Source organism: Scatophagus argus, chromosome 10 (genome assembly GCF_020382885.2).
Source record: "Scatophagus argus isolate fScaArg1 chromosome 10, fScaArg1.pri, whole genome shotgun sequence".
Classification (NCBI taxonomy): Eukaryota; Metazoa; Chordata; class Actinopteri; family Scatophagidae; genus Scatophagus; species Scatophagus argus.
Genome location: NC_058502.1, coordinates 16608433 through 16635194, shown reverse-complemented (window position 1 = coordinate 16635194; position 26762 = coordinate 16608433). Strand labels below are relative to the sequence as shown.

The following is a 26762-nucleotide window of genomic DNA, read 5'->3' as shown; positions in this document are numbered from 1 at the left end:
GCCCCAGTAGTGAACTCTCAAGGATACCATCACCCAATTAATTGGTTCTGTGGTTTAATTGCGTGAATCTCTTTGTGCAAGGGTTGGCAAAACTCCCATTCTTTTTCTTCTTCCTGCTCCACCACTTTCACTTCTTTTCTTAACCTCACATTCTCCTTTGCTCTAACCCAGTTAAGGTAGAGAATCGCTCCAGTGAAGCAGAAACAGAAAAGTTTCCATCAGATTGGAGATGCCTGCATCTGGTTACAGTCACACACCCTTCCATGCCCCTCCTTCTCTGACGGCAAGTGTGATGAATTTAATATCTCTCCTGTCCAAAACCATCGTGTACACCCCTCCCATTCCCACCACAAGGTTGGAACAGCTGCTCACAATAGAGGACTGAAAACAGAGCTCCCACGTTGTTTTGAATCAACTCCTCAGAGTGCCGAAACACTAACACAGTGTGCAGTGCAAATTTGATTGTATTTGAGTGTGATGTGACATGGAATGCGATTCATTGTTTTTATTGTGAGTTTATTGAGGAATCAAATGGTGGGCAGTGAAGCATAAGTAACATGCCTTCAGGTTTGTTTGCTTTCTGCTCGGATTTCTTCCTTCCTCTGTGTTAATGATGAACACAGTGTGACGCATTCAAATGTCTGACTGGCTGCAGCTTGTCAGCATAAAACAGTAGAAGGCAGGTAACGAGGAACTAAACTAAATGGAGTCGTGAATGCATGGTGGAGAACTTGTAAATTTGCCTCATAGCATTGCTGCCCGACTCACTATATGATGAAATCCATGAGCTGGAAAATTGATGTAATCATGTTGGCCTCTAACCTACATTGCACCCTAATTTGGCTGTGGGAGGAGAGGATGACTGCATCATGGCTTGGCCTCAACTCTGGAGGTTGAGGCATCTTGGGGACGAGGCCAGCTACTACTTCCTGCTTGCTGAGAACAGAGGAGAATTAATGTGGCTCAATTACACCAGGGTTTATTAAAGATAATTGTCCATAATCATGGGTCTGTGTTCTGCCTGTGGCTCAGAGAGGCCCTGGAGCTTGTTAGGGGCTAAATAAATACGTTTGACTTTGACCTGAGGTGCCATAGGCTGGACAATGTGGAGGATGCCACAGTTTAGAGGAATGTGAAAATTCATAGAGGTTAAAGGCATAGCTTGACTGCAGCTGCATTATGTTAAGGCCTTCTTTTAGCTACAAGATGCCCTTGCTTCATTTGCTCTGTTATTATGATATTCTGTATTCATGCAGAATTGTAGAAACATACAGATGAATTATACTTGCAATGGTTAAACATATTTTCTTCAATAATGGTGGCTTCTAGGTGAGTTTTTGCAATTTTAACACACAATTTACTAGACCATCGCTGCACAGGATACTTTGAAAGGTGATCTTTTGTCTAAACCAGGCGGGTAAATGATTTTGCATTCCTCTGAAAGAGTATTTTATGAAGGGCTTGTGACATGGCCTCGCTTTTTGAGCACACAGTATGTCCCTAATTCCCTGAAGTGCTGTCAGCTCTCAGTTGAGTAATCTTGGTTAATATTGTGCACAAAATGTGTTTGCAACTGAGCTTTGTGTTAATATATGCAGTGCTGTTTTGTGGAACATGCTTCCATTTCGACTTAATTTCCATAAATCTCTTTTTCAGATTTATTTTTGATACTCTTTACTCAAGTAGCTGAGAAGAAATGTATTTCATACTTAGTCATCATAGTTTGATCAGTCTGATTCTTTACATTTGGATCATTTTGACTGCAAGAGAGCTGCTACCAACCCCCAGACAAAAAGACTTTGTTCGGCGGGACTTCCTTTTCCGTGGTTGCAGTGACAGTTGTGTAGGAGTTGCAGAAGTGACTAATGAGTGAGTCTGTCAGAGTTGGCTGACATCATTCCTTGTGTCCTGTCCTGGTGAAATGGTTCCTCAGTGATAGTATCTATTAATCTCAGGATGGTGGACAGAATGTCACCACTTTTCTGACAGTGTATTAATATCTGCAGGGCCTTTAATCAGGCCACAGTGTCAGGATTATTTTAAGACCTGGGAGAACTGCTGGGCCGCTCCTCTGTAGATGAACCCAGATGAAAAAACAGACTATCCAATATCAGAGGCAGAAAATGAGTTCATTACTGTAATTAGGCCTGTCTTTCTCTCCCATCTCTCCTGCATCCCTTCCCCCTGTTCACCAGGCCTTGTGTCTTAAACAGCCGTAATGGCGATGCATTACTCCAGTAATAAAGGGCAGTTAGCAAAGCAGACCGCCCGTCCCTCCATCTGCTGCCTCCCTTGAACACACAACCACAAAGGAAAGGACAAAAAACAGCCTCCTTAAGGTCACACAGAAGATAGATTCTGCTGACCAAGTAGCCGGTGGCACTCTCTATTGGTTGGGGGTGTAGAAGGATGGATGTGGAATGAGACAACTGAGTTCATTAATCACTGTCACAGAGAAAGTGGCTAATAGAAGGCAGGAAAGGGAAACGCAGACCACCATGTCCACTGGTTTACCCTGTCCTGTCCTCAGTGTGAAATAAAGGCTAGTTCACCCTTTCCTGACCCTGTGTTCAACACAAACAAGGAGAAGCTGGACAGTATGAACATAAACAGATTGTGTGTGAGTGGTTTTTTGGGGGGCAAAATCAGGATGTTATAAAATACAACCAGGAAAGAAAGGACTTTTAAATAATGTGCTTGTAATGGAGGGAATATCTCTTTCCTTTCAAAATCTTTAGATTGAGATTTGCAAAAAAAAAGTTGTGCAGACACACTTCACACACACAGTAATAAAATATACATGTTTTGCATAAAATAAAACTTGACAGTAACAAAGTGAGACGTGTTATCCCCAGTTGAAAGCAGGCCTTAACATCACAAAGCGGCTGATTTTGTCTTTTATTTTCTCTTCATGTTTGTCCACTTTTTCATTTTTAAAGCGATGACATAATGCTGTTGACAGCATTATACCGTCTATCTTTTGTAGCTGCTTGACACAGACCGCTGTGAAAAGTCACTCATGCTGTTTGTTGTCATGCATTGAGATTACAGTATGTCAGTTTCTTTGTTCTTCCTGTTCTCAATCACCCGTTAAAGCCTCTGTTAGAGTGTCACCATTGATAAAACTGTTTGCGCAGGTGGTGCATTTTGCTGTCACTGGTTCTAATTGTTAAGTCAGTGTGTGACATTTGTTTGTCAGTCAGCAGACTGCTATAGTCACCCCTGCTCCATGTCATGCCTGGAAAGAGACCTGAGGAGGATTTTGGTTGACTGAGAAACCTAAAATAAATTTCCAATAGCAAGATTAGAGGATACTGGCAACTTTTAGAGTCGTATACAGTTATTTTTCCAAGATTGTTTGTCACTTTTCCTCTCTTTTGTTAAGGCATGAGTTATGATTCCCAAATACTTCTGAGACAATACATCACAATATTTGCCCATCACCAGTGAAAATGTTACATTGGCCCCTGTGTATCCCATCTCATTGGTGCCAATCTGGGAAATTGGTCTGTGTTCTTCATGGATACACCAATTTGAATGGGAGATTCCACTGAATTCATTCCAAAAGAATTCATTGCGTTATTGAGAAATTATGAAATCAAACTCAACTTTAAACCTAAATGTAGCTCTTTGGCATTTTCAGACACCTACTTTGTCTGATTTGAAAATGAGCAGTGATGACATTGTTCACTACACTGCAACTCGTCATTTATTCCATAATTCATCATTCGCCGACCGTAACGAAGGAACATACTTCCCAGAGCAGTTCTTATTGCTACATTATGTATTCACATGACAACACAATAATCTTGTTGCCTTGTGTTAAATGCACTGACACTACAGTTTCCTGCTTGAGAATTAAGGCATGTTCATAACCACACCAGTCCGTAATGGGAGAGGGGAAACTGTAGATTGTCATCATGAATCTACTCCTACATATTTGGGTCATGCATACATTAACCTGTATTTGGCCCAGGCAGAAGTGCACACTGAATTATTACAGTGTTTCCGACTGCAGTGTATTTGGTCTTGTCTGGCCTGTAGCTAATCTTGATGTGGCCCACATTTTCATCCCAAAATAGTTTGTCCTCCTCCTCCTTAACAGTAAATGACAGAGAAATCTAAACAGTTGTCTAGAAACAGAAACTATCATATTAAAGGCCAGTGGACAGGTCTGAAGCAAAGCTTGGGATGCCGAGCCCACCTTCATCTATCATGTTCACAGTGAAGCCTTACAAAGAGCAGTAACAGGGCCCTGTTTCTCTGTGACGTGCTGGGTTTATGCGATAAATCATGGGGTTTTCACGTGATTGCAGTACTAGAAGAGATGAGGCACACCACCAGCCGCAAAGAACAAGAAAAAAGCATTTAGGTCAGTGTAGGAAGTCTGTGCTGCAACATGGTGTGGTGCGATCTTCCATGTAGAAGTCAGCGTTTGAGGATGAATCCAGTGCAACACCTCCACTTAACCCCACTGGACCTACAGCACACCTAATAGCATGGGGAGGGATCGATGAGAGAGGCAACTGCTTGTGTTTCCAGGAGTCACTCACTTCCTTTTGGAGGTTTGCGCTTAGCCTCAGTATACGGCTCTGTCTTCGTTAACATCCTTGTTACGTTGTCTGTGTCAAATCGTTTTATGCAGTTGAAGAAGTATGAAGAGGAAGAATGACCAACATGGTGCATTTTTAACAAAAGTCCACACATGGCTGATGTACAGGGACATCACTTATGGATAAAAATGGAAACCACGTGTGTGTGTGTGTGTGTGTGTGTGTGTGTGTGTGTGTGTGTGTGTGTGTAATATCTGAAATACCCAAGAGGGAACAAACCTGGTTTTCAAGGACAAGCCAACCAAAGTTTTCTCTCCTTTTCTCTGTCCTCAGATGTTCAGGTCATTGAATAAAACTGCTGATATCAGCTGTTTGTCTGCTTACTATTTCTCCAGTTGAACAAAACTGAATAAGAGGAAATGGTAAACTTGCAAGCTTTGTCTTCTGACGTTATGGTAGTGGAATGGCAACCTTTTGGCTATTTTTTTATATTTCTGTTTTCATATTTTTCATAGTCAGTGTACCTTACTGGGTTCTTGTTCATATTCCTGCTGAGCAACTACATCAGATAAAAAGGAGAAGTGGCACTGGGGTTGAATATGTAAAACTATCCCTCCTGTATAATTTGCGGACTTGATGAGGCTACAAGCGGTCGGATCAGATATTGGTACACATGAACATTTAACTGAACATCTGCCTCTTGTTGCTGTAATTTGCGTCACCACCATCTGTTGGCTGGAAGCACGAACAAAGATATGCATCTGTCTTGTTATAAACTCATAATGGCACCAGCTCCCCTCAAATACACTAATTAGCTGTATTCTGTGATATGCTCCATATAGTTCCAAAACTAATACAGTCATTTGTGGGAGTTTATCACACAATAACAGGGTACGGACAATTTAGGTTAGCTGTAAGAGCATTTTTATTGCTGAACTGAATGTGCTGTATTTTGGGGTCATTCTGAGCAATACAAACTGCCTTTTCCTATGTTTTATATTAAAACATCTCAGTTACAGTCTGCCAACCCAATTGCTCTGTGTTAACATTTTCCTCTTTGTTTTTGTTTCTGTGCCACAGATCCAACCCTTCCAGCTGTCGTTCTGCATTGACGGCACGCTGTGAGAAAAGACTTCGTTCGCTGTGCCTCAGCGCCCCTCAGACACTTGTCCTTGACATCTAAATGCTGTGTGTCGATTGTCGTGCCAGCCGCCTTCTGTGAGTTATGACGACGGCTGCTTCATTGACTCAGGAAAGAGGCTCCTCCTCCACTCACCACTGAGCAAATCACACGATGTAATGAAGAAGAGTCCTGAAAGTCTGCTCTTCAAGGAGTCTGCCAGCAGGATATGAGTATTTTGAGCCCTGTGACGGATAACAAATCAAACCTTGTGGGAATTGTGGGAGGCCCAGAAGAATACTCCATAACCATGCAGTCAGAGGAGTTATTTGGCAGAAAACTCAAAGCCCTGAATGGTAGCATGGGACCACCAGCCGCCAACATGCAGGGGAAACCTGAAGGTGCAGGCAAAACAAATGGCACTCCAGCGATGCCTAAAATGGGTGTGAGGGCCAGAGTGACAGAATGGCCACCAAGGAAAGATGGATGGGATGGGCGTCCTTCACCAAACTATCAGAGTGTGATACCGGTATTTCAGAACGGCCAGCAGGAACACACTGTGGAAGTACTGGAGCAAGGCGAAGCAGTCTGTCTAGAGGTAGATTACTCTGACAAATACACACTGAGTGACCTCCTCAGCCACTCCCCGCTGAAGGGTCTCCATCCTATCCGTCAGCGCAGCAACAGCGATGTCACCATTAGTGACATTGACTCTGAGGACATAATGGACCAGAACGCTGTCAATCCAAACACTGGGGCCTCACTGCACCGTGAATACGGCAGCACATCCTCCATTGACCGCCAGGGCCTGAGTGGAGATGGTTTCTTTACCATGCTTAGGGGCTATCGAGTGGACACCCTGGACCACCGTAGCATACCACCTCTGGGCTTTCCCGAGTTGTTGCGCTGTGATGCCTCCCTCTCCCCGAGCCTGCAGACAGCAGCCCAGATTGCCAGGGGTGAGATAGTCCACATTCCAGGCTATGACTACATAGACAGCTCTGTCCTCTACAGCCGGGAGCGGGAGAAGTCCTTCATGAGGCGTCTTAAATCGGAATCTTCTGAAACGTCTCTGTTCAGGAAACTACGGACCATAAAGAGTGAGAGTGACGCCTTGCGACTCTCAATAGAGGATGACCGGCGGCCACTCAGCTTCCAAAAATGCTTTGCTCACTATGATGTTCAGAGTGTTCTTTTCAACATCAGTGAGGCGGTGGCAAGCAGAGCTAACCTGAGCCAGAGGAAGAACACCACTACTGGGGCTTCTGCTGCCTCAGCTGGAGTAGGGCCTGGAGCTGGTGGAGCGTCTGGAGGTGGAGCTGGGGCTGGACCCGGAGCAGGGACAGATGGTGGAGCAGCAGGATGTAGCAGTGGCAGTGCCCCCTTGTTTGAGTCTCCACTAGGCAGCAGGGAGGACTTAAACCCGAAGGAGAATCTGGATGCCGATGAGGGGGATGGGAAGAGCAATAGCTTAGTGCTGAGCTGTCCACATTTTCGCAATGAGATTGGTGGTGAGGGTGAGAGGAGGATCTCCCTCTCCAGAGCCAACAGTGCCAACTACAGTGGTGTGTCAGAGAGCTGTTCTTTTGAATCATCTCTAAGTTCCCACTGCACCAATGCAGGAGTCTCTGTACTGGAGGTGCCTCGAGAAAACCAGCCTATCCACAGGGAGAAGGTCAAACGCTACATCATTGAACACATTGACCTTGGAGCATACTACTACCACAAATACTTCTATGGAAGAGGTAAGGAGTGCTGAATGTGTGGTTTTCTGAGTTTAGATAGATTGAGCAATGATGATACAGGAGGATTTAAATGACTCAATACCGAGGATTATTAAACTTTCCAGGCCAAATCCTTTTTCTTGAAACAAGACTAAGCTCAATACCGTGTGAGAGTTCTCAAATGGAACAGCTTCCACTCATTGGCTCAAATATCTTGACGGCCCAGTTATTTTTGTAGGACCAGATGAAATGAGGGCCAGAACAATAGCAGGCTTGTGTTGGGTGCGAGGGTGTGTGTTTCACTTCCTTGGGAGAAGAGCAGTCATGTCCTCCCTGTGATATTGCCCTGAACCCTGTGGAGAAGCTGTGATTAGTCATGTGAGAAGAGTGAGGTGAGCGAAAGGGTGTGTTGCAGCTGTTCCACACAAGGGCCACAGGGGTGTGAGGACCCCTCCTATGAAACTTTAGGGTCAGCAAAACTATGCCAAGGTCCCAGGTCCCCTCGTTAAAACACCTATGTTACTGATGCTGGAAATACCACGACGAACTCTACCCATCAGCACATTATACATATCTGTTTTTCCCACTGTCTATGCATCTGTGTTTGCTGCTCTCAGCAGATTGAATTTCCAATTCTTAAGCCTCCCCAGAAAACAGCTGCTTCACCTTTCACACTGAGAGATGACTGACCCTCTTCAAAAAGATACTCTGAATTAAAATATTCCTCAATCAAGGATCGATGTCTCCAGTCAAGGTTAATGAGACTATTACTGATCTTGTTCTACTGACAGTCTCAGTGTCTCCCATAAGTTGAAAGCTTGGCTAGGCCCATCAAGCTCAGGGACTAGAGGTCACGATCCGTTTCAGGCTGGGAGGGACGACATCATGAAATACAGAAAGAGAGAGTTGAGTTATTACGTTGCATAGCAGTACTGTTACAGTTTACATCATCAGACTTCTGCACAGCTAATGATGGCAAAAAGTAGAGGATGAACAGAAAAAGAAGGCAAACAAAGAAACCTATAATTTCAAAATAAAATTGTAATAAAGACACTGGTATGTTTGAATGTACCTTTGAGCTTACTCTGATAATCATTTATTATGAAATCTTGCCCCTGTCCATACTGAACATACTCATCATAGTTGTGTTATCTCTTTGCCCTCTTTCTGTGGCAACGCAGGACAATGTATAATTGAAATGTCCTGTGTTGCTGTCAGTTTCATTTTGATGTTATAGCTCTTACAGTAAATGTCTCTTTCACAGTATGTGGATGTGGCCCTTGCCCTCATTTCATGAGGTGTTTTATCAGAGAGACAAGCCTGTCATCACCTCTGCTTCACCACACACGCACGCACAGGCACACACACACATAAAAGCAGGCACACGTTTGTGCACACCCTCACACAAACCTGACCGCGTGTCACCGCTTTAAGTCAAGCTTTTATCAACCTGGGCTGAACATTGATCCTATTGATTGCCTAAAATGCTCCTTCCCTTAGCAACAGGAGTGCTTTTCCCCAGGCTGCCCTAATGGACACAGTGTTTCACCCATACTCACCAGCCATGCTTTGTTACATACAGGTCATGGTTACATACTGTATGTGGGTAGACACTGAGATGTACAGCAGAGAATGAAGTAAACCAGGGGTTCTCAACCTTTTTGGATGTGGTTACCAGCGAGCTAGCAAGGAGTGGTCTTGTGCATCAAGTGGGGTGTATGGGGATGAGGGTTAGACCAGTTTGAGTCTACTTTAAAAGAACCTCTTCAGTTTAAACACAAAGAAAATATTAATCTGCTTAGAACATTTTCTGACAGATGTAAGTTTTCTCCATTGTTGTTTCTTTTAAAAATCTCGATCTGTTTCACTGAAAAATTCACTCTAAGTTTATGTGCACTGAAGGCTTCAGGTTTCCACATCACGATTGTGTAAGTTAAGTGAGAAATATTTCATTTCATGCGACTTCAAAAGTAAGCTGATTCGGTTAGCGCAGAGGGGGAGGAGTGTGAAACTGAGGTTTATTAGATGTCATGTAAAATAACACTCACCACTCCATGAAAAATTTGTGTACATTCACAATTTGTCTGTCACAGCGTGAGTGATCCATATCAGCGACAGATGGAGAGTGTTTCTTTTATTTTGTTTCATGCAGTCCATCCTGATTGTATAGATTATTTGCTCTTCTCACATTTGCGGCCCTGTCATTCAGAATCACTTATGGAAATCCCTACGGAGATATGTGACCTGAAATAAAGTTTTGGAGGAACAAAAGTAAAAAGTAAGGACATGCAGTGTAGGATGTTTTTATAAACTCTGAAGGCATTTCTACAGTGTGGATTGACAAGAAGATGGAGAAGAGGCATTATTTAACATGACAATCAAAGTCATCCATTTTCCAACCTTTGGCAAATTGACACCAAGTGATGAGTCCCAGTGACATGTTGTAGAAATGTGTTGACGAAAAGCTTTCCTCTTACCGTCAGCACTGTCTCCCTCACTGTGCCATGGGTATTTGGATGCCTAGTGGCCTCATATGCAAAGGCAGCCCTCATACCGCTGTTTGACCTTTTGCCTCACAGAGCGTTTCCCCTCAGTCCACTGCCCCTGACAAGTCATGCATTCCTCAGACAGTTAACCCTGCAGTGCCTACATACAGTTAATCTCTTATTCATGCTGATCCCCGCTTTGTCCCAATGTTAAAGGCACAGTGACAAGAATCAGCATATTTACATGGTATGCATTACATGACATAGATGTAATGTCTTAACTTCTGAAGAAATCTCTTTGTGAATATGAGTGCTTTGAGCCCCTGCTGGGGTTGTTCTTTTGTTGTCTGCTGAATCCTGGTCTTTCTCCACGTCTTTAGCCTGGATTATGGCGTGTTTGCTCAAGGTACCATTTATTGTGTGCAGAGCTCTGCTTGTGTCCAGGTCCACAGCGTGTTTTCACTCCCAACTCGTCAAATACAGCAGTTTGCTCGGAGGCAGTAAGCTTCAAGCTGTGACTCTGTAGCATTAGTTTTTCACATGCAGGGCTGTTAGGTTAGCAACATTGAGACATAAATAGAACTAAATACCAGATGCAATGAATATGCTCAGTGTTGTTTCTTCCAGTGGCCATCCACAAGTTCTCACTCAGCCCATAGACTTAACACTGTGACGACATCAGAGATTTTTAAAATCGCTTTTTTTGGCTTGAGGAAAGTTTCACAAATATTAAACCTCTATAGATCAAAAATTCTGAAGAGTCAAAATTGTAGTTCAAGGTGTCCTGTCAACAGTTTTGTAAGCTCTGTGGTCTCTTTTGTAATCGTGCTCTATGGATAAAAGGCTTTTTGGGCTGCGGGGTAATCGCTCACTGCAATACTGTGAGGGGCTACCTGGTAAAATTGGAAGGAAGGCTTAGTAATGCCATCATATTCTCATTCAAATAATACATTCATGGTTAGCAGTTATAAATATGCAACATTAGGATAGACTTTCAAAATAAAGCTTACTGACACACATTTCACACACTGTGATAAACTGTATTGTGACTTTTGGGCTAAACATCAACATTTTTAACATTTGGTCACACACAGGTCTCAGTGTACTCTGCATAATCCATCCAGCCACTCAAAACACCTCCTGGCTCTGGCTTTTCTGGCTATTTACACTCTATACCAAAGTGGTGCCAGAAATTTCGATAAAGGGGTAACTGCAGCATCATATTTAGAAACTAGTGGTCACTGTCCATGCTGCTTTTCTGTGTTGGGAGTGAGGATGGGCTGGTCAATGTCCTGTGCAGACACATGCATGTATCCACATACTTCAGTATAGTATGTTTTACACTGATACCATTATCTTTACGATATTGTCATCACGTCACAATAATTTGTGTCTTATTTAGGCTGCTATGTTTGACTTTGAAATTGACATACTTCTTATATCAACACATAAATTAGTAATGGTTTTTATAATGCTTAAAAAAGAACAAGGCTAAAGTCTAAAGCCCTTCTAGTGACTCTAGTGTCCATTAAATTTTTCATTATACCCCAAAAAACATAACTGCTGGAAAGAACGAGCATGCTGGCACCGAGGCTCTTCTTGAAGCCAGAAATGAGGCTAAAATGTGCAACTTCTGTCCTGTCCATTAAAGTTTGAAACTTTTGGAGTGACCTTGAGTTACTAAAACCACGAGGAGTCTGAGCACTACAAGCATCACTTGGACTGTGAAATGCTGAAAATCTGACCATCAGTGATAATCTGTCATAGATCAAAGTGTTTGACAGGCAGAAACAGCATGTCCTGTAAACGTAGTTCAACTGACGTACTGACCAAATGAACACCAGCATCTACAGGCCCGTGATATAAATCTCCTTTGTTTGGTTTCAACCATAAATTTGTTTTGTCAATCTGTTCTGCTTACGTTCCACTAAAGGACAATGAATACTCCGTTTGTCCACAGAGGACAGTCTGGTGGCCTAGTGGTTTAAGGCACATACCATGTAACCATTTGTCAAGGGTTTAAATGAAACCAAGAAACTTTGCATTGTCTGTCTCTCCATATATTCCATATATTCTTCCACCCTGTACGGGCTATGAAAACATCAGCAGAAATGAGCCTGAGTAATGTGGTCCTTAGATTTAGCTTGGTTTTCAAAGCCCCGGGGCAGACTGTATAGTTACAGAAAATTTCCTGTATTCTCTCGTAGTTCAAAGGGCTTGCATTGTAAAGGTATGTGTACGGTGGGATCTTAAATTCACTGATTGAGAATGAAGAATGCAAAAGATGATTGTTATTTTATAATCTGTCCCAAATCCACATTTAATACCGAACCATGCTGAACAAAAACACGCCTATGTCTGTAATAACACTTTGTTCTACAAGTATTTCCTTCATGTGAAGCATGTGACGTATCTGGGTCAGTGATGGGTCAGTCTGGGCCAAACTTTCCAGGGCTGTATTTATATTTATTTATTTAGTTTTTAAATCCCAGTGATGCCACTACCAGCCAGGTTCTAATCCAAAATGAATCAGTTTCAGATCTCTGCTGGACTCCTGCTGTGTTCTGTAATCCGTGTCACAGCTCGATCATAGCCAAACCACAGAGAATATTTAGACGAATAAATTAATACATGGACTCAACAATATACACTGATATTCTGTTGAAGCAAAAGTAGAGATTTGATAAATATGTGAACAAGCTGGTAGACTCTTATTCTGAAAGGTCTTTCTCTGTGCAGTAATAGAACTTTAAGTTCAGTGAAGTTGATGGCCACTCTGAGCACTTCAAATGATGCCTAATGTGTGTTTAATTCTGATCTTTCTTATATGAACTCCAGAACATCAGAACTATTTTGGGGTTGACGACAATCTCGGACCGGTGGCAGTCAGCATCCGCAGGGAGAGGCTGGACGATGGGAAGGAGAAAGATGGGATGCAGTTCAACTATAGAGTCACCTTCAGAACAAGTCAGGTAACCATAATGCACCGACGTGTACTTTTTCCCCTCTGCTTGTTGTCACAAATCAGTGAACTGTTATGGATGCATGGTAGGAGAAACCTGTGTGATTTCTATTGCGGCATTAAAGAACTGACTATAAGCCAGAACATGCCTTTAAAGGGTATTTCTCATATATTCAGGCATGTTTAGGTCACTCAACTCAGGGCTCATCCAAGCAGTACAAGAGTGTAGGAATGCTTCAGTACCTCTGAAAACAAGAGGCGGCTTCTCGCAACTCTCCGTTCCCAAATCTGCTCCTAGCACCCTAATGTGTCCAGTGACTCTGTGCTAGTTGTGACTCAGTTGGCCAGTCATGCGAACGCTGATGCAGTCTATCAGAGTCGGTGTGATCGCCCTGGCTTGCTTACACTCTCACACAAACACACACATATGCACACACATGCACACACAAGCTAATTAATCCACAAACTCAGATGCAGGGTCTCACATTCCCTGGTGGTACAGAACCCTCTCCTTGATTGATGCTGGGTGGTCTCATCCCCTGAATAATTCAGGTGCAACAGATGTGTCAGGAAGGGAAATGTCATTGATATCCAGTGCCATTCTTGATTTAAAGCACCACTCCCACGATAAAACAATGTATCTGGGTCATGGTAGTCCTGCAAGTAGCACGCAGAAAATGTTTAACTCCCCAACCACTGGAGCGTCTATTTGCATGTACTTCTATCATTTAGCCTCAGCACTCTCTGCTGCCCTGCCCCACTCTCGCTCTCCCTTCCTCTCTGAGTCTATCAAGTTACCTGCTTTTCGGAAAGCCTCTTTGTCGAACAGCCATTGATTGCTGACATTCACGTTCACGGGTTTTGCAGATGGCAGTGGGATTTATGAGCGTAAATGTGACTGTGATGTTCCGAACAGCGCACACAAGGTTACAGAGTGGGTGTTCTGAAGCTGTTTGGGTTAACGTTTACCGGCACATTAATGATCTTAACAGTAAAATACCACTTAACATGTAGTTAGCCTATGTTAATTATTTAGAATTTGAGTTCCTAATGTCTTTCAGTGGGGCTGTAACAGAGCCACTGCTGGTATGTGTGGTATGACATAAAGGGATATTATATCCACCTCATACAGCAGCTAGTTTATAAGCCTGGGTTTCATTTCCAACATTTTAATATAAAATATGACTCAAGATGAGGGTGAGCATTGCGATCCAAGGAATAGAATCATGGATTCATAGTTATTTTGACCTACATTGAAATGGTGTGCACACAGACCTAACCTTGACACATTGTACATGGGGATCCCAAGACCTCATAAGACACTGACAGTTGACTGGATGAAACTTCACCATCTGTCTTTTCTGTCAGCTGACTACCCTCCGTGGAGCCATTTTGGAGGATGCCATTCCATCCACTGCAAGACACGGGACGGCCCGCGGCCTGCCGCTGAAAGAAGTGCTCGAATATGTCATCCCTGAGCTTAATATCCAGTGTCTGAGGCTGGCCCTCAACACCCCTAAGGTCCCGGAGCAGCTACTCAAACTGGACGAGCAGGGGGTGAGTGAATCAAGATGTCCTCTGCGTTTTGACGGCCACTACAGACTTGATCAGCACTGGAGCAATCTGTGGTTGAGTCCCGTAAGCATGGACATTTGTTAGTTCGGAACAGTAGTGCAACATTTCAGAAGTACGTCTGTTTGCTCTTTTTATAGAAGCAGCTGTGTAAAAATTACAATTTGTAATTTGAGTGTTATGTGCGGGATCATTAATGGTCCAGATTCACTGACACTGAGTTTTGTCGAGATAGCCAGGAAAGCAGTGGAGACTTCAGAGAGTCTCTGTAGTGTATCACATAAACCCAGTAAAACCACAAATGTTTATTAATACACTTAAGTTTTTGTACAGATGAAACAGTGATATAGATTGTTTATTAATGGCTAGAACCGTAGTGGTGCTGCGAGGTGGATTTTGTTACCTTTTGGCATTGTAACTGTTTCCAGTGGTTTCCAGTCTAAGCTAACCAGCTGCTGGCTGATTGATAATAAATGGACAGATGTCAGAGTGGTATCAGTCCTCTCCTTAAACCGATGGAAAATAAGCATTTAACTAAAATGGAAGCAATCCATGTCTTTTCTTCGATTTTCACAACAGTCTTTCATCCATTCAACTTCACACTTGGCAGGTGTATTGCTGAAGACCAAAAGAATTGAGTGTGGAGTGTGAAGTAGTTTTGATTTTTGGGAAAGCTGCAAACCAGAAACATCTTCCTTGAGAGCCAGAGAGCCCCCACAGTTCTAGACACTGATGGTTATACCGAAGGAGATGTCAGCTAATTTGAGTGTTAATGATAGCATTTTGACTACATACACAGAAGGTAGCATATTTTTCCACATTTTAACAGGTAAAACTGTACATAATAGTAATGGTTATCATAAATAATTCAAGTATATCAATGCCAGATATCAGGATTATGAATGATGTACTGATATTATGACGTTTATTTAAGGTATCCCTGTCTCTGTGTCTGACATTTACATCAGCTATAGAAGGAAACACGGGAGAGATTAACTTCAAATAGCACGAACCTTTGTCCCATATGTGGGTTGCTTAATATAGACGAACACAGGCTCCCAGGCGGAGGCATATGACAGCCAATATCATACTTAAATGGAATCAATGTAAATCCCCACTGTCTCTGTAGCCAGCATTGACTACTTTGACACACACTTTCTGCTGATAACACTCCCAGACATGAGCTGAAGTAACTCACTTTTGACAACTTACTCATCTGAGAGCAGGTGATTTGGTATTCTGCCTGGATAGTAGGGGGTGTCATCTTGCATTATCTCTGTTTGAATAAAATGGTTATTAGTAATATGGGCTCTCTGTATTCACAGGTGTCAGAGATGGATTCATTGTGTGATCTTAAGGCCTTTATTTTCTCATCTAATAAAACTGCAAGATGGAAAAGAGCATGTGGGGATTAGCTAGTGCTGTATTGCTTATCTTACTATCAGAGAAAGGGCTGCTTATTAGTGTAATTACATTCATTAGCATGAGCCCATCCTTCCGACTGACAGGGGAAAGGCTCTTATAATAGAAAGTGTCAGCTTTGTCCCTCATGTATATTGAGATTGCGTTTCACACATAAACAAGAACAGTGTAGTGTCCTCTTCAAAGCAAGTTAAATGCACTTAAGATGATGACACACTTTGTCTATCCAATTATCGCAAACTTCATAAGTAAGTTCTCCAGGAAAGTGTTCCTGCTGGATCTCAAGGAGCTCATCTGGGGTGGGGTAGGGGGGTTCACCTGCCATACAACTCTCCATGCCTTCAGTATGAGACACTGTCTGAAGATACAGACTTTGATATAAGACCGAAACTGACACACAGAGAAAAAAAAAGCAATAAAGTCATCTAAGAAACTACTTTCAGAGGAGGAAGAGTGCCCAGGCTAAGTGGGGCTTAAAGCTCTTCCAACTGGCACTCCTACTCACACAGCGCAAACCAAACGCCCAGTGGAGGCCGGACTTTTATATTTGGGCATCAGTATTTTTGTACACTCTGCTTTAATCATTAATGTTATGCTTGCTGTGCAAATGTATCATAGTCAGGCACCCCGTAATCTTCTCTTTAACCAAGCTGGACTTCAACCGCCCTCTAATGTGTTTATGCAAGGAATCTAATATTGGACAGGACGAACTGTAACTCAGAAATAGAATGGTCTGCCAGGCCTGTTTGTGTTTGTCTGAGTGCATAATTTTCTTCTACTGCATGTTGAAAGCTTTATTTGGAGATTTTTTTTTTCTGTATGCACACTGCTGAGGACATGTTTTTTGCATTGGAGAGTGTGTGTATGTGTGTAAAGGCTTCTTTTTTTTACTGTGAACAGAAAGTAGGTCTAGTGAGTGACAGTGTCCTGCAGCAAGACAGCCTTCATAATATTGTTACGATTAATTCAGCAGAAAGAATATCTCTGAAAGCAGTGTTGTAGACTGTGCTCTAATGGCCCTGAATGTAAGAGGAGAACAGGGCATATGTGAATGTATTTTAGATCACATTGTGGATCACAGTGAACTGACCGTGTCCACATGGACTGGGAAAAGCATTAGACAGTTAATAAGATTTTGACATGTGATCTCAGATGATAGAAATCACAAATGATATTTTTTTTTTTTTTTGAAGAAAGCCATTGATGTAATCTGTTGTTGCCATATAAATACTAAAATCTGAAAAAAGACAGAATTATCATTTAATAGAAAAGTTTATCAAATGAATTGGTTTCAGAATTAGATATGTAATTTCAGGGTTTAATTTATAATTCTGGATAATAAAAGCAGAGATCTGTTAAAGGCAGAAGATAAGATGAAGCCTGCAGGGATCTGCATGGAAATTGTAACACATAATAGTGTTTGGTGATAGTAAAGACAACATCGAAGAGGCCAGAGAGAGGTTACTAATGTTTCCCTCTCCGTAATGCTGAATAAATGACCTTCTGCTGCAGTTCTCTGTATGAACAAAGTAACACAACACAACACATCAAATTTTGCAGTGGTCTTTCAGCAGTCAACAGGTAAAGCCTTTGCAGGACCATGAATTACTCCCGATGCCCACAGCGACAGCTCAACTCTGAAGTATAATTCAGGCTTAAGTAAGATTTGTTCCGTAAGTTCAAGAGAGTAATCTACCACCTACCGAGGCTGTTATTGCAGTGCCAAAAAAAAAGAAAAAAATCACCTCTCCCTTAAGTAAATCAATCCCCTGTCATGACTTTGAAACTTGAGGATTAACTTGGTGACGTTATGTAGTGACCAGAATTTTTTTTCCCCTTCATTAACCCCCACATCTACATTCCACATCCCGCTTTTAGATGTTGCTGCTGTGGAACTTGAACTCTCCTGCACACAAAATAGCAATGGATGCTTGGGTAGTGGTGCATCATAACTGTAGCCAGTCTTTGGCAGTCGTGTTGGAGATTTTTGCTGCATAGGGACCCAGCAGTGCCAACAGATGTCACAGTGTTTTGTGTGTGTGTGTGTTGTGTGTTAGGACACTGCTGTATCCCTCAGGTGCGTCTCAGAGCTCTACAAGGGGAACACTGTCCTCATTTTTCTCTCCACTCATTAAGTATCTTTACATCAGTGCATTTTTTTTAGTTTTTTTTCTTGTTGTTGTTGAAGAGAAGGAGAGAACGGTTTTCAGCACCCTCCAGCTCTGGACGGATAGAGGGACCATTGGGGATAAAGGGTATGGGTTTAAAGAGAGATCAAATTATTGCTTTCTAGCAATTTATGCTCAGACTTTTAGTAAGCATGTTAGCTAATCACAGACCCATTAAATGGGATAGCCTTTTTTCTCTTCTTTATAAGACACAATGAGTTTCACTTCAGGATCATTACTTATCTGTATATGTGTTATGTAGCTGCTGTGTTTGCACATTTAAGGCAGTGCCAAATTTGCACCAAAGGGCAACATGATTGTCCTTGCCATCCACAAACCTGTTAAGAGGAGTAAGAGGTTAAGTGAGCCCATATAATGCAGGATAAAAAATAGAAGACCACATCACTGCACATCATGCCATTTTTGCTGGGCTTGATGGTATAATAGCTTTCTGCCACTGCAGGAGCTTTAGTGCAAAACAGACTGCTTGATAGAGGGAATCATCATGGCAACAGTGCGAGGAGCACAGCAGGAACTGATAACCTGTTACGGAGGAAAAAGACAATTCCCATTTGTTTCTGTGTATAAATCGTTTGTCAGCTTCCACGTTCTAAGAAACCTTTTCATCTTGCTGTATTGACAGATTTACCCTGGGTCAAGATCACGCTGTCCTCAGCTGTGAATATTGGGCAACAGGTGCCACAGGCAGGAGGCTATTTTTTCATCTTTTTCTTTCCTCTTTGACTCTCTGTCTTGGCCAGCATCAGAGAGTCGTGAAAGATTAATGTTGGTGGAGAGGGCTCTCTCTCTCACCGTGCAAGAAGAATCACTCTGGATGCTTTATTTCTTCCCGTCCCTTCCTGAGACAAGTTCATATCAGACCTGTCATTTCTCCATTATATTAATGCTTGCAGTTAAAGCCTTGGAGATTTGGCTTGCGTGTGTTTATACATGTATATGAATACTCCTCTTTGTGAATAAGATATTTACCTTTATTGAGGCCCACATTGTTGTAGAGTGACTGAATTAAGCCTGTTTCTAGTATTTCACTGCTTCTTTGAGGGCTTTACGAAACAAAAGCATTGCTTAAGAAAGTGTTTTTATAAGGCATTAAAATACTATTGCTGGCAGCTTATAGAGATTTCTACCATAAACCAAAGCTATCCTGCTGTATGTCTCCCTCGTTGCTCCACAGCTGCTCTTAAGTAGCAGCTATTAGCTCGGTTTGATTTATCCTTTCTCGGAGCTCCTGAGAGTTCACAGGCTGGCTCCACAAAAGGGGATTTCAGCTCTCGCCTGGACGGGTTAGCTGTGACATGATGGAAAGTGGGCACTCACATGCTTTGACTGCATAATGTACAGTATGTGTTAGTGCAGTGTGTGATGCATATCAGTGACAGGGAATGATACTTACTTGCTGAGTGTCTGTGTATATTCCTTATTCCAGCTAAGCTTTCAGCACAAGGTGGGAGTACTCTACTGCAAAGCAGGCCAGAGCACAGAAGAAGAGATGTATAACAATGAGGGCGCTGGACCGGCACTGGATGAGTTCTTGGATTTGCTTGGCCAGAGGGTGCGCCTCAAAGGCTTTACCAAGTACAGAGCTCAGCTGGACAACAAGAGTAAGATTATACACACATTGAACTACATATTCATAAAGCGCAAGACCACACACTTCTAATCCTGTCAAGTGGAGATGATTTTTCATATTGCTTTTTGGGGGGACTGTAGTGTTTTTTAAGCCTGTTAATATTTTAATCTTGATTTCTGTCCAATTACATCATCAGCTTATCTAATACAATCGCCTTCTGTAATGAGACCTTGACTACCCTGTCCTGTCCTGTGTTACAGCTGATTCCACAGGCACACACTCTCTCTATACCACCTACAAGGACTATGAGCTGATGTTTCACGTGTCCACCATGCTCCCCTACACACCCAACAACAGACAGCAGGTTAGTAAATGCCACACTTCACACTCTGACCCCTACAGCAGACCACATTTGCTTTACTGTGTGGAGAGCCCAAGACTAATGGTGGTAATGGTGGTCCCTGAGCAGCTTCCTTTAAGGATATCTTCAATCTCAGCTCCTTTCAAACTTCCCCAGAGGCTCATTTTGCCATGGTAATGACCTATCAGTTGAAAACATGAGCATTGCCATGGTAACGGTACCCCATAGTAGGATTTTAATCAATGCATCCCCAGGGGCAGAGCCTGACGTGGTTTTAGATGGGCCCCTGTGTCTGTCTGTGCTAACAAGTGGAATTAAGTGGATGTGGAGCTGGACTGGCGATCGACGGCTTGATAAAACCGCGATTACAGAAGTTAGTCATCTCAGTCACTGCACTCCTTGTATGGAAGTGCTTTTTTGAGCCTATAATAAAACCTGTGGTTACAGCCCTACAGAGATAATAACAGTGAAGATACTGAGGGATGCTGTAAAGCGAGTCGGGGGCAGGATCTACAATTAAACACTGTAGAAACCTAATTTATCATGTGCATTTGAAGCATCTGATTGGCAAGACTTGGGCAGGGGCTCTTTCTTTTTTCTTTTCTCTTCCTCCAATTGTTTTTCATGAAGTGGAATAGTTCAGATTAATCCCTGGTGGTAATCTTTCAGCAGGCCCAGGGGAAGCTTGCCCCACTCATCCCTTTCCAATTCACCTCTGTATCCTCTAAGCCCGCTTGTTGTGAGCTCATGTTGACCCTCACCGACAACTGTATAGCAACCAGAGAATGAGCTTAACTATCTACACATTCCAACAATACAAGCAGTCTAAATTGGGTTTCCGGGAATATATCTCCTTCAAAAGTCTAGATTGTGTCCGTGGTATTTATGTATCTCTTCGAAAAAAGCCCTGCTCTCTCCAAAATCTAATCTCCAAACGTCTTAAAGCTCTGTAAATGGTTTGGTGTTTTGCTTGTGGTGCTTTTCACTTGATGTTGACATGTTACGGGGATTTCCTTGACGTGTCCATGCAAATGCTTTCAAACCACTGAGAATTAACCTTCAAATGAGTCTGAAACTGTGTCTTCTTTGAACTCTGATACTATACTTGACCTTAATGTCATGCCTTTTCTCCTTGTATTTGACTCGATTTCTGTCTTTCTTTTTATAGTTGTTAAGGAAGAGGCACATTGGCAATGATATTGTCACCATAGTATTCCAGGAGCCTGGAGCCCTTCCTTTCACTCCAAAAAACATCCGGTCCCATTTCCAACATGTGTTTGTCATCGTCAAAGTCCACAACCCCTGCACTGATAACGTCTGCTACAGGTAAATAGAACAAGCATGTGCCATGTCTGCAAGGCTCTCTCAAAGCTATTTCACTCCTTACAATAGGATAAGAAGCAATTCAGTATCATAAAGACAATTTAGGAGAGTGTGTTTATCTTTTGATGTGCTTTTCATAAATGTCTTCTTGCTAAATGACTCTACGTGAACTTTTAAGAGCACTTAATTTGAAAGAATAATAATAATAGCCTGCTGAGTGCTTTCTGTGGTTTCTGTCTTGACTTCATAGTAATGTATGAGAATCACAAGGCTCTTTTGATCTGTTCAGTGATGATACAGTTATTATCTTCAGAGACACCTTGAAAATTATGACTTACGACTTTCCTTGAGCGTTTCTGAAGTCAGAACGACTCTTGCTAATAACATAGCATTTGTTGAACAGACCAAGATTAGTCTGAGCTCCTCTCTATCTTCCTTCCAGAAATAAAAATAATTTCCCTGAAAGCCATATAACTTTATAATAACTAACTCATAACACTTTCAAATGGCTGCTCATTATACTGTATGTACAGTTCAATATCCTCTCACTTCTTTTAGTTCCTTTTAACTGTCAACGCTACACTTGATTCATTGATTTTATCCTGTTTTCCAGCGTGGCCGTGTCCAGATCTAAAGACGTACCTCCGTTTGGCCCCCCTATTCCCAAGTCTGTAACTTTCCCAAAGTCAGCAGTTTTCAGGGACTTCCTGCTTGCCAAGGTCATCAACGGAGAAAATGCTGCACACAAGTCAGAGAAGTTCCGAGCTATGGCGACTCGTACGCGGCAGGAATACCTGAAGGACCTGGCTGAGAACTTTGTCAGCACGGCTACTATTGACAATGCTGTCAAATTCAGCTTCATCACCCTTGGAGCCAAGAAGAAGGAGAAGGTGAAGCCCAGGAAGGATGCACATTTGTTCAGCGTGGGAGCCATCACCTGGAGTGTCTGTGCCCGGGACTTTGGACAGTCGGTAGACGTGGACTGTTTGCTTGGCATTTCCAATGAGTTTATTGTGCTCATCGAGGAAGAATCCAAAAATGTGGTCTTCAACTGCTCTTGTCGTGACGTTATTGGATGGACCTCAGGGATTATGAGCATTAAGATCTTCTATGAGCGTGGGGAGTGTATCATGCTGTCTGCCCATGACAACTGTGGAGAAGACATCAGGGAGATGGTGCAAAGACTAGAGGTAAGATCCTTAAAGTCTCAGATGTAATCTGTCATTTTAGAGGTCTTAATATCTACTGGATTAGATTAAAGGGGGCAAGCTGATCCTTTGTATCATACTTCATGCCCATGTCTTCAGTATCAATCTCACATCATAACATACAAAGAAATCTGACAGAACAAAAGACACATAATCAGTTTTTAAAGTACTGCGTCCACAGTGGGTGTAATTCATTCTCTGTTTGATTTCTGTGTGGCTAATTTAGTGGTTTCATCCTAGTTTGTCATCCAGTTAATCTTTAACATAATGACCATATTATGGCAAAAACAATTATATAGTCACACCAGGTATGTGTTAAAAACAGTTTTAATGGATTGGCCAGCGTGCAGTCCAGGTTGGCACTAATAGACAAGCCAGGACTGACTCCAGCATCAGAGCCAGCCAGATATTGATGACACCTTTGCCTGTTGAAGAGTCTAGCCTGTATCTCTGTATGCATGCTGTGTTTATCTTCTTCAGCTGCTCAGTTTGGTCACTCTTTTGTAAAGAGAACATTTGGTCTCTTATTTGCTCAGCATTGTTGGTACGACACAGTGGTTGGCTTGGTGGTCTGATCTCTTTTATGGCCAGCAGTCAAACATTTTGGTTGGGTGGAGCATAACGTTTCAGGCCTTTTACCCTGCCGGTCACTACCAGATACTTGTGTGACTTTCTTTTTATATGTTGGAGATGTTATCTTAGGCCCTCTGCTTGATTTTGCAGATCTGTAGCATGATTGTCATACTTGCTATTGTTATTGCACTTTGTTGTCCACCCATTACATTTCTTTGCTTATGAAAACCTCCTTGCAGTAGTTTACTTTCAATGCCTCATAATGTTTTGAGAAGGAGTTCATCAGTATATCCTGCCTAAAAGGTGACCTACAAACCACGGACTTGACCAATAATTGAACAATAAATCTGTTATGACTGTGTTTCACCCAAAAGCTGTGTGCCATATGAAGGAAAATGGCTGCCTTTACTTTAAATGATGCAGTGAGGCATTTTCTTTGGGATAGTTGTGGTCTCGCTGTGGTGAAACAATGCATTCTGCAAATATTGCTCTTACCATTGCAGTTTTACTACTTACCACAAAACTTGTTATTTTATTTTCATCATTGTGTCTGCAGAGCCATTGCTTGTTTAAGTTATATCTATCCTGTCAAGTATTTCATATCCTCCCCTTGTGTTTCTCTCACAGCCTTTTTCCTCAGCAGTGTGAGAATGTAGCTTACTGAATTAACCTCAGACTCATTTGTTTTCCTGAATTTACCCTCCTCTGTGTCCTCTGCCCCTGTTTGGGTCATACAGAGATGAGACTGTCACTTGAATGTCAGACTGTAAAGCGAAGTCAGTAGAGTCCCCAGAGGATTACAGACCTCCTGTTGATAGCTTTCTTTGGCTTGTCTCGCAGAATCAGCAGAGGTGTACAGTCAAACGTTGTGCTGGTACAGAGGTTGTCCTGCTCCTAATCAGGATAAACTATTCAAAAGTAAAGCCTGAGACGCTCCCTTCTGCAGTCGGTCAGTTAATTTAATGGAGTGGCAGATTAGCAATGGCTTGATTACGGCCCATTCTTGATTTTGCGGCTGTTTGGGTACAGGTACAGGAGGAGGGAGCTTAAACAGGACACCAACCCAGTTTTGAAGGGGAGGAGAGGAAACAGAGACATATTTTTTGGGTCTGACAGACTAAGAATAGAGGACACTTGGCCTCAGACTACTTCACTCCTATGGAGAGCTACCCATTTAGTCCAAGTTTTTTCATCCCCATTTTCTAGTTCTGCCTTGGCCATCTGTACAACTCTGGCCCTGGTTACATTGTCTGATTTTTGGGGTCAGGTGGGTCTCAGTCCACACAAAATAGGTCAAAACACCTGGTTCCTGGAATCTGGCATCCGATGCCGTGTTTCCGCATCTTGTGTTACTGCGTAGACTTGCTTTTCCTATTCTAGTTTCCATGGTTTGTTTGTTGAGCCTTTAATCAGGCAATGCTTTGTTTCCCTCAAATAACATTGAGGTTGAATCCCAAAATCCAAACCTGAGCTGTGCATGACCTTATTTCTGCCTGCATGCACACTCTCCTTCACTTATCCCTTTCACAGCCTCATTAACAGTTTTTTAGCAGACCCTAGCCAATATATTACTGGTTCATTCAACAACATGAAAGTAACAATCCATTCATGCTAAAAATACGAAGAACCTCATTCTTCTTAGGATTACAGTAGGTGGGGATAATTTCACCTCTCTTATTATCATTATATTTTGCGGTGAATTATTAGAAATAAGAATGAGTAAAAGTGAATATGAATATGAATGTGAGCACCAAGGTCTTGCACATCTCAGCTCCCTTCAAAAACCACAAGATCCTGAAGAAGACTTTACCATAATTAATTTTAAAAGGACTTTGATGTCATTCAGCTTCTACTCTTCATAAGAAAGGACAGTGCAGGATATATTAGCATTTGTGATTAGCCAAAGGACATCACTTCTTTATTCACTATGCAAATATCCTTTCCATTTACTGTCCACTCCCCCATGAGAATTTTGACGGATGTTTGACAGGGAAAAGCTCAGAATAAGTATTAATAAGTGGGTGTCTATTTGTGTTACTCACACGGACAGTGGAGCAGCAGCAGCAGACACATTTGAGTATGAGCTGACCATGCATACTTTGTCCCAAAGGTGTCTGTAATGTCCCAGAGGTTGACTCGAGTCATGTTTCATTGGGAGGATTTACAGGCTGCCGGACCCGTGATGTAATGCGAACCAGAGTGAACAGATTGCCCACTGTAGCGCACAGTGGAGCCCAGTGTGAGAGCACAATTAAAAGCTTTGTGATAACATCCTGCTCTCCAGGGTGTTGCTGAGCTGGGTGGCCGCATGTTCGGCTTTTATGAGACGAGTCATCTTGGCTATGACCATATCGACCATATCTGCCTTAGATTTGAGTGATAGAGGAGGCAGCTTTGCGTAAAGTTCGAACTTTACAACAACTTTACAACTCACTCTTGGTGAAGGTCCAGGGGCAAAGAAATGTTAATACTTATAAATTGATCTTCTATTATTTTTTCAATATATTGTCCAAATATGGTTGAAAACACCCAAGGTAACATCTTCACTTTGCTTATTTTGCCCACACAACAGAAAAATCCAAAAACATCCAATTTGCTAACAGAGTAGATACTGAATGTGAGAATCACAAATATACACGTCAGAGGAATTGAGTGACTCTAGAATATCCACTTTGTGCTTCAGTTGTTTGAAGTTCAGTGGGATGACAAGGGTTTTGTTGTGTCCGTGAAATGTGCTACTACTGACGGTGTCATCAATGTCAAAGCTGCTTCCGACTGTCAGACCTCTCACTGAGGATCAACGCCAGCAACACTACTTGACAACAGATTTGAGGCTGATCCTGTTTGCTTCCTCAGGGCAGTGTTGTAGTTTTGTGTCACCAGTCATTAGAGCCCGTCATTAGGCTCTGCGTGGACACGCTTTGATCAGCAAAACCAACACACAACCAAACACATTCTTATCAAAATAACTTTACAGACCACAAATCCCTCTGATGAGATAGTAAGTGTCCTGTTAAAGATTCGTGCCATTCAGAGAAGAAATCTCTGATTTATGCCGCGGACTGAATATAAGGTCTTGATGACGGCATTTAGAAAGCTATTATTTCGGCCTAATGAATTTCTGACAAAGGGCAGTTTGATTCGTGGTCCCAGGCCAATGTCTTCCTCATGCACAGACCATTTACTTCCAGCCCCTTGAGAGCTTTTGGACTTCACATTTCCAATTTCCTTTGCCCTTGATATTTTATGTACAGTGACTGTTTGGTTTGTAGGTCATCTCACCAAAGTTCTCCTCTGGTTTTATTTTATCTTTGAAAACTGAAACTTGGAGCCAGGATTTATTGCATAACTGAGCCTTTGACTTAAACAGTGTCACCAACTGGACGAGTCCTGTCTTCAGTTAATAAAGTTTTAGGATTGTCTCTCACTATGAGATCCAAAGCCAGGTCTGGTTGTCTGGTTGTCTGGTTGTCTCAGATCCCCTCTCACACAGCAGGGTAGGATTTCTACCAGTGTGAGAATCTGGTGGAGTGTTGACAGGCCATAGTCTGAGTTAATGTGTCCCTGAAGCCAGCTGCCACTCTGAGGCCAATGGAGGCAGTCACCCACGACTGAACCAAGACTAATGTGATGGGTGATTAAAGCTCATTGGATGCAATGTGAGTTTTTTCCCCCAGTGGTGTCACAAGAAAACTTGTC

At 42.4% G+C, this 26762-nt stretch overlaps 1 protein-coding gene across 4 annotated transcripts in view; it reads left to right on the top strand.

The window, feature by feature from the left end:
- Positions 1 to 26762, top strand: part of LOC124066321 (signal-induced proliferation-associated 1-like protein 2) — a 79783-nt gene that overhangs the window by 23185 nt on the left and 29836 nt on the right. For all 4 annotated transcript variants that reach the window (XM_046402595.1, XM_046402594.1, XM_046402592.1 and 1 more), the window contains exons 2-8: positions 5634 to 7418; positions 12722 to 12855; positions 14214 to 14402; positions 19455 to 19629; positions 19859 to 19962; positions 21128 to 21285; positions 21896 to 22472. In XM_046402595.1, the coding sequence (XP_046258551.1) occupies positions 5903 to 7418; positions 12722 to 12855; positions 14214 to 14402; positions 19455 to 19629; positions 19859 to 19962; positions 21128 to 21285; positions 21896 to 22472 (2853 nt within the window). In that variant the 5' untranslated portion in view covers positions 5634 to 5902. The remainder of the gene's footprint in view (positions 1 to 5633; positions 7419 to 12721; positions 12856 to 14213; positions 14403 to 19454; positions 19630 to 19858; positions 19963 to 21127; positions 21286 to 21895; positions 22473 to 26762) is intronic.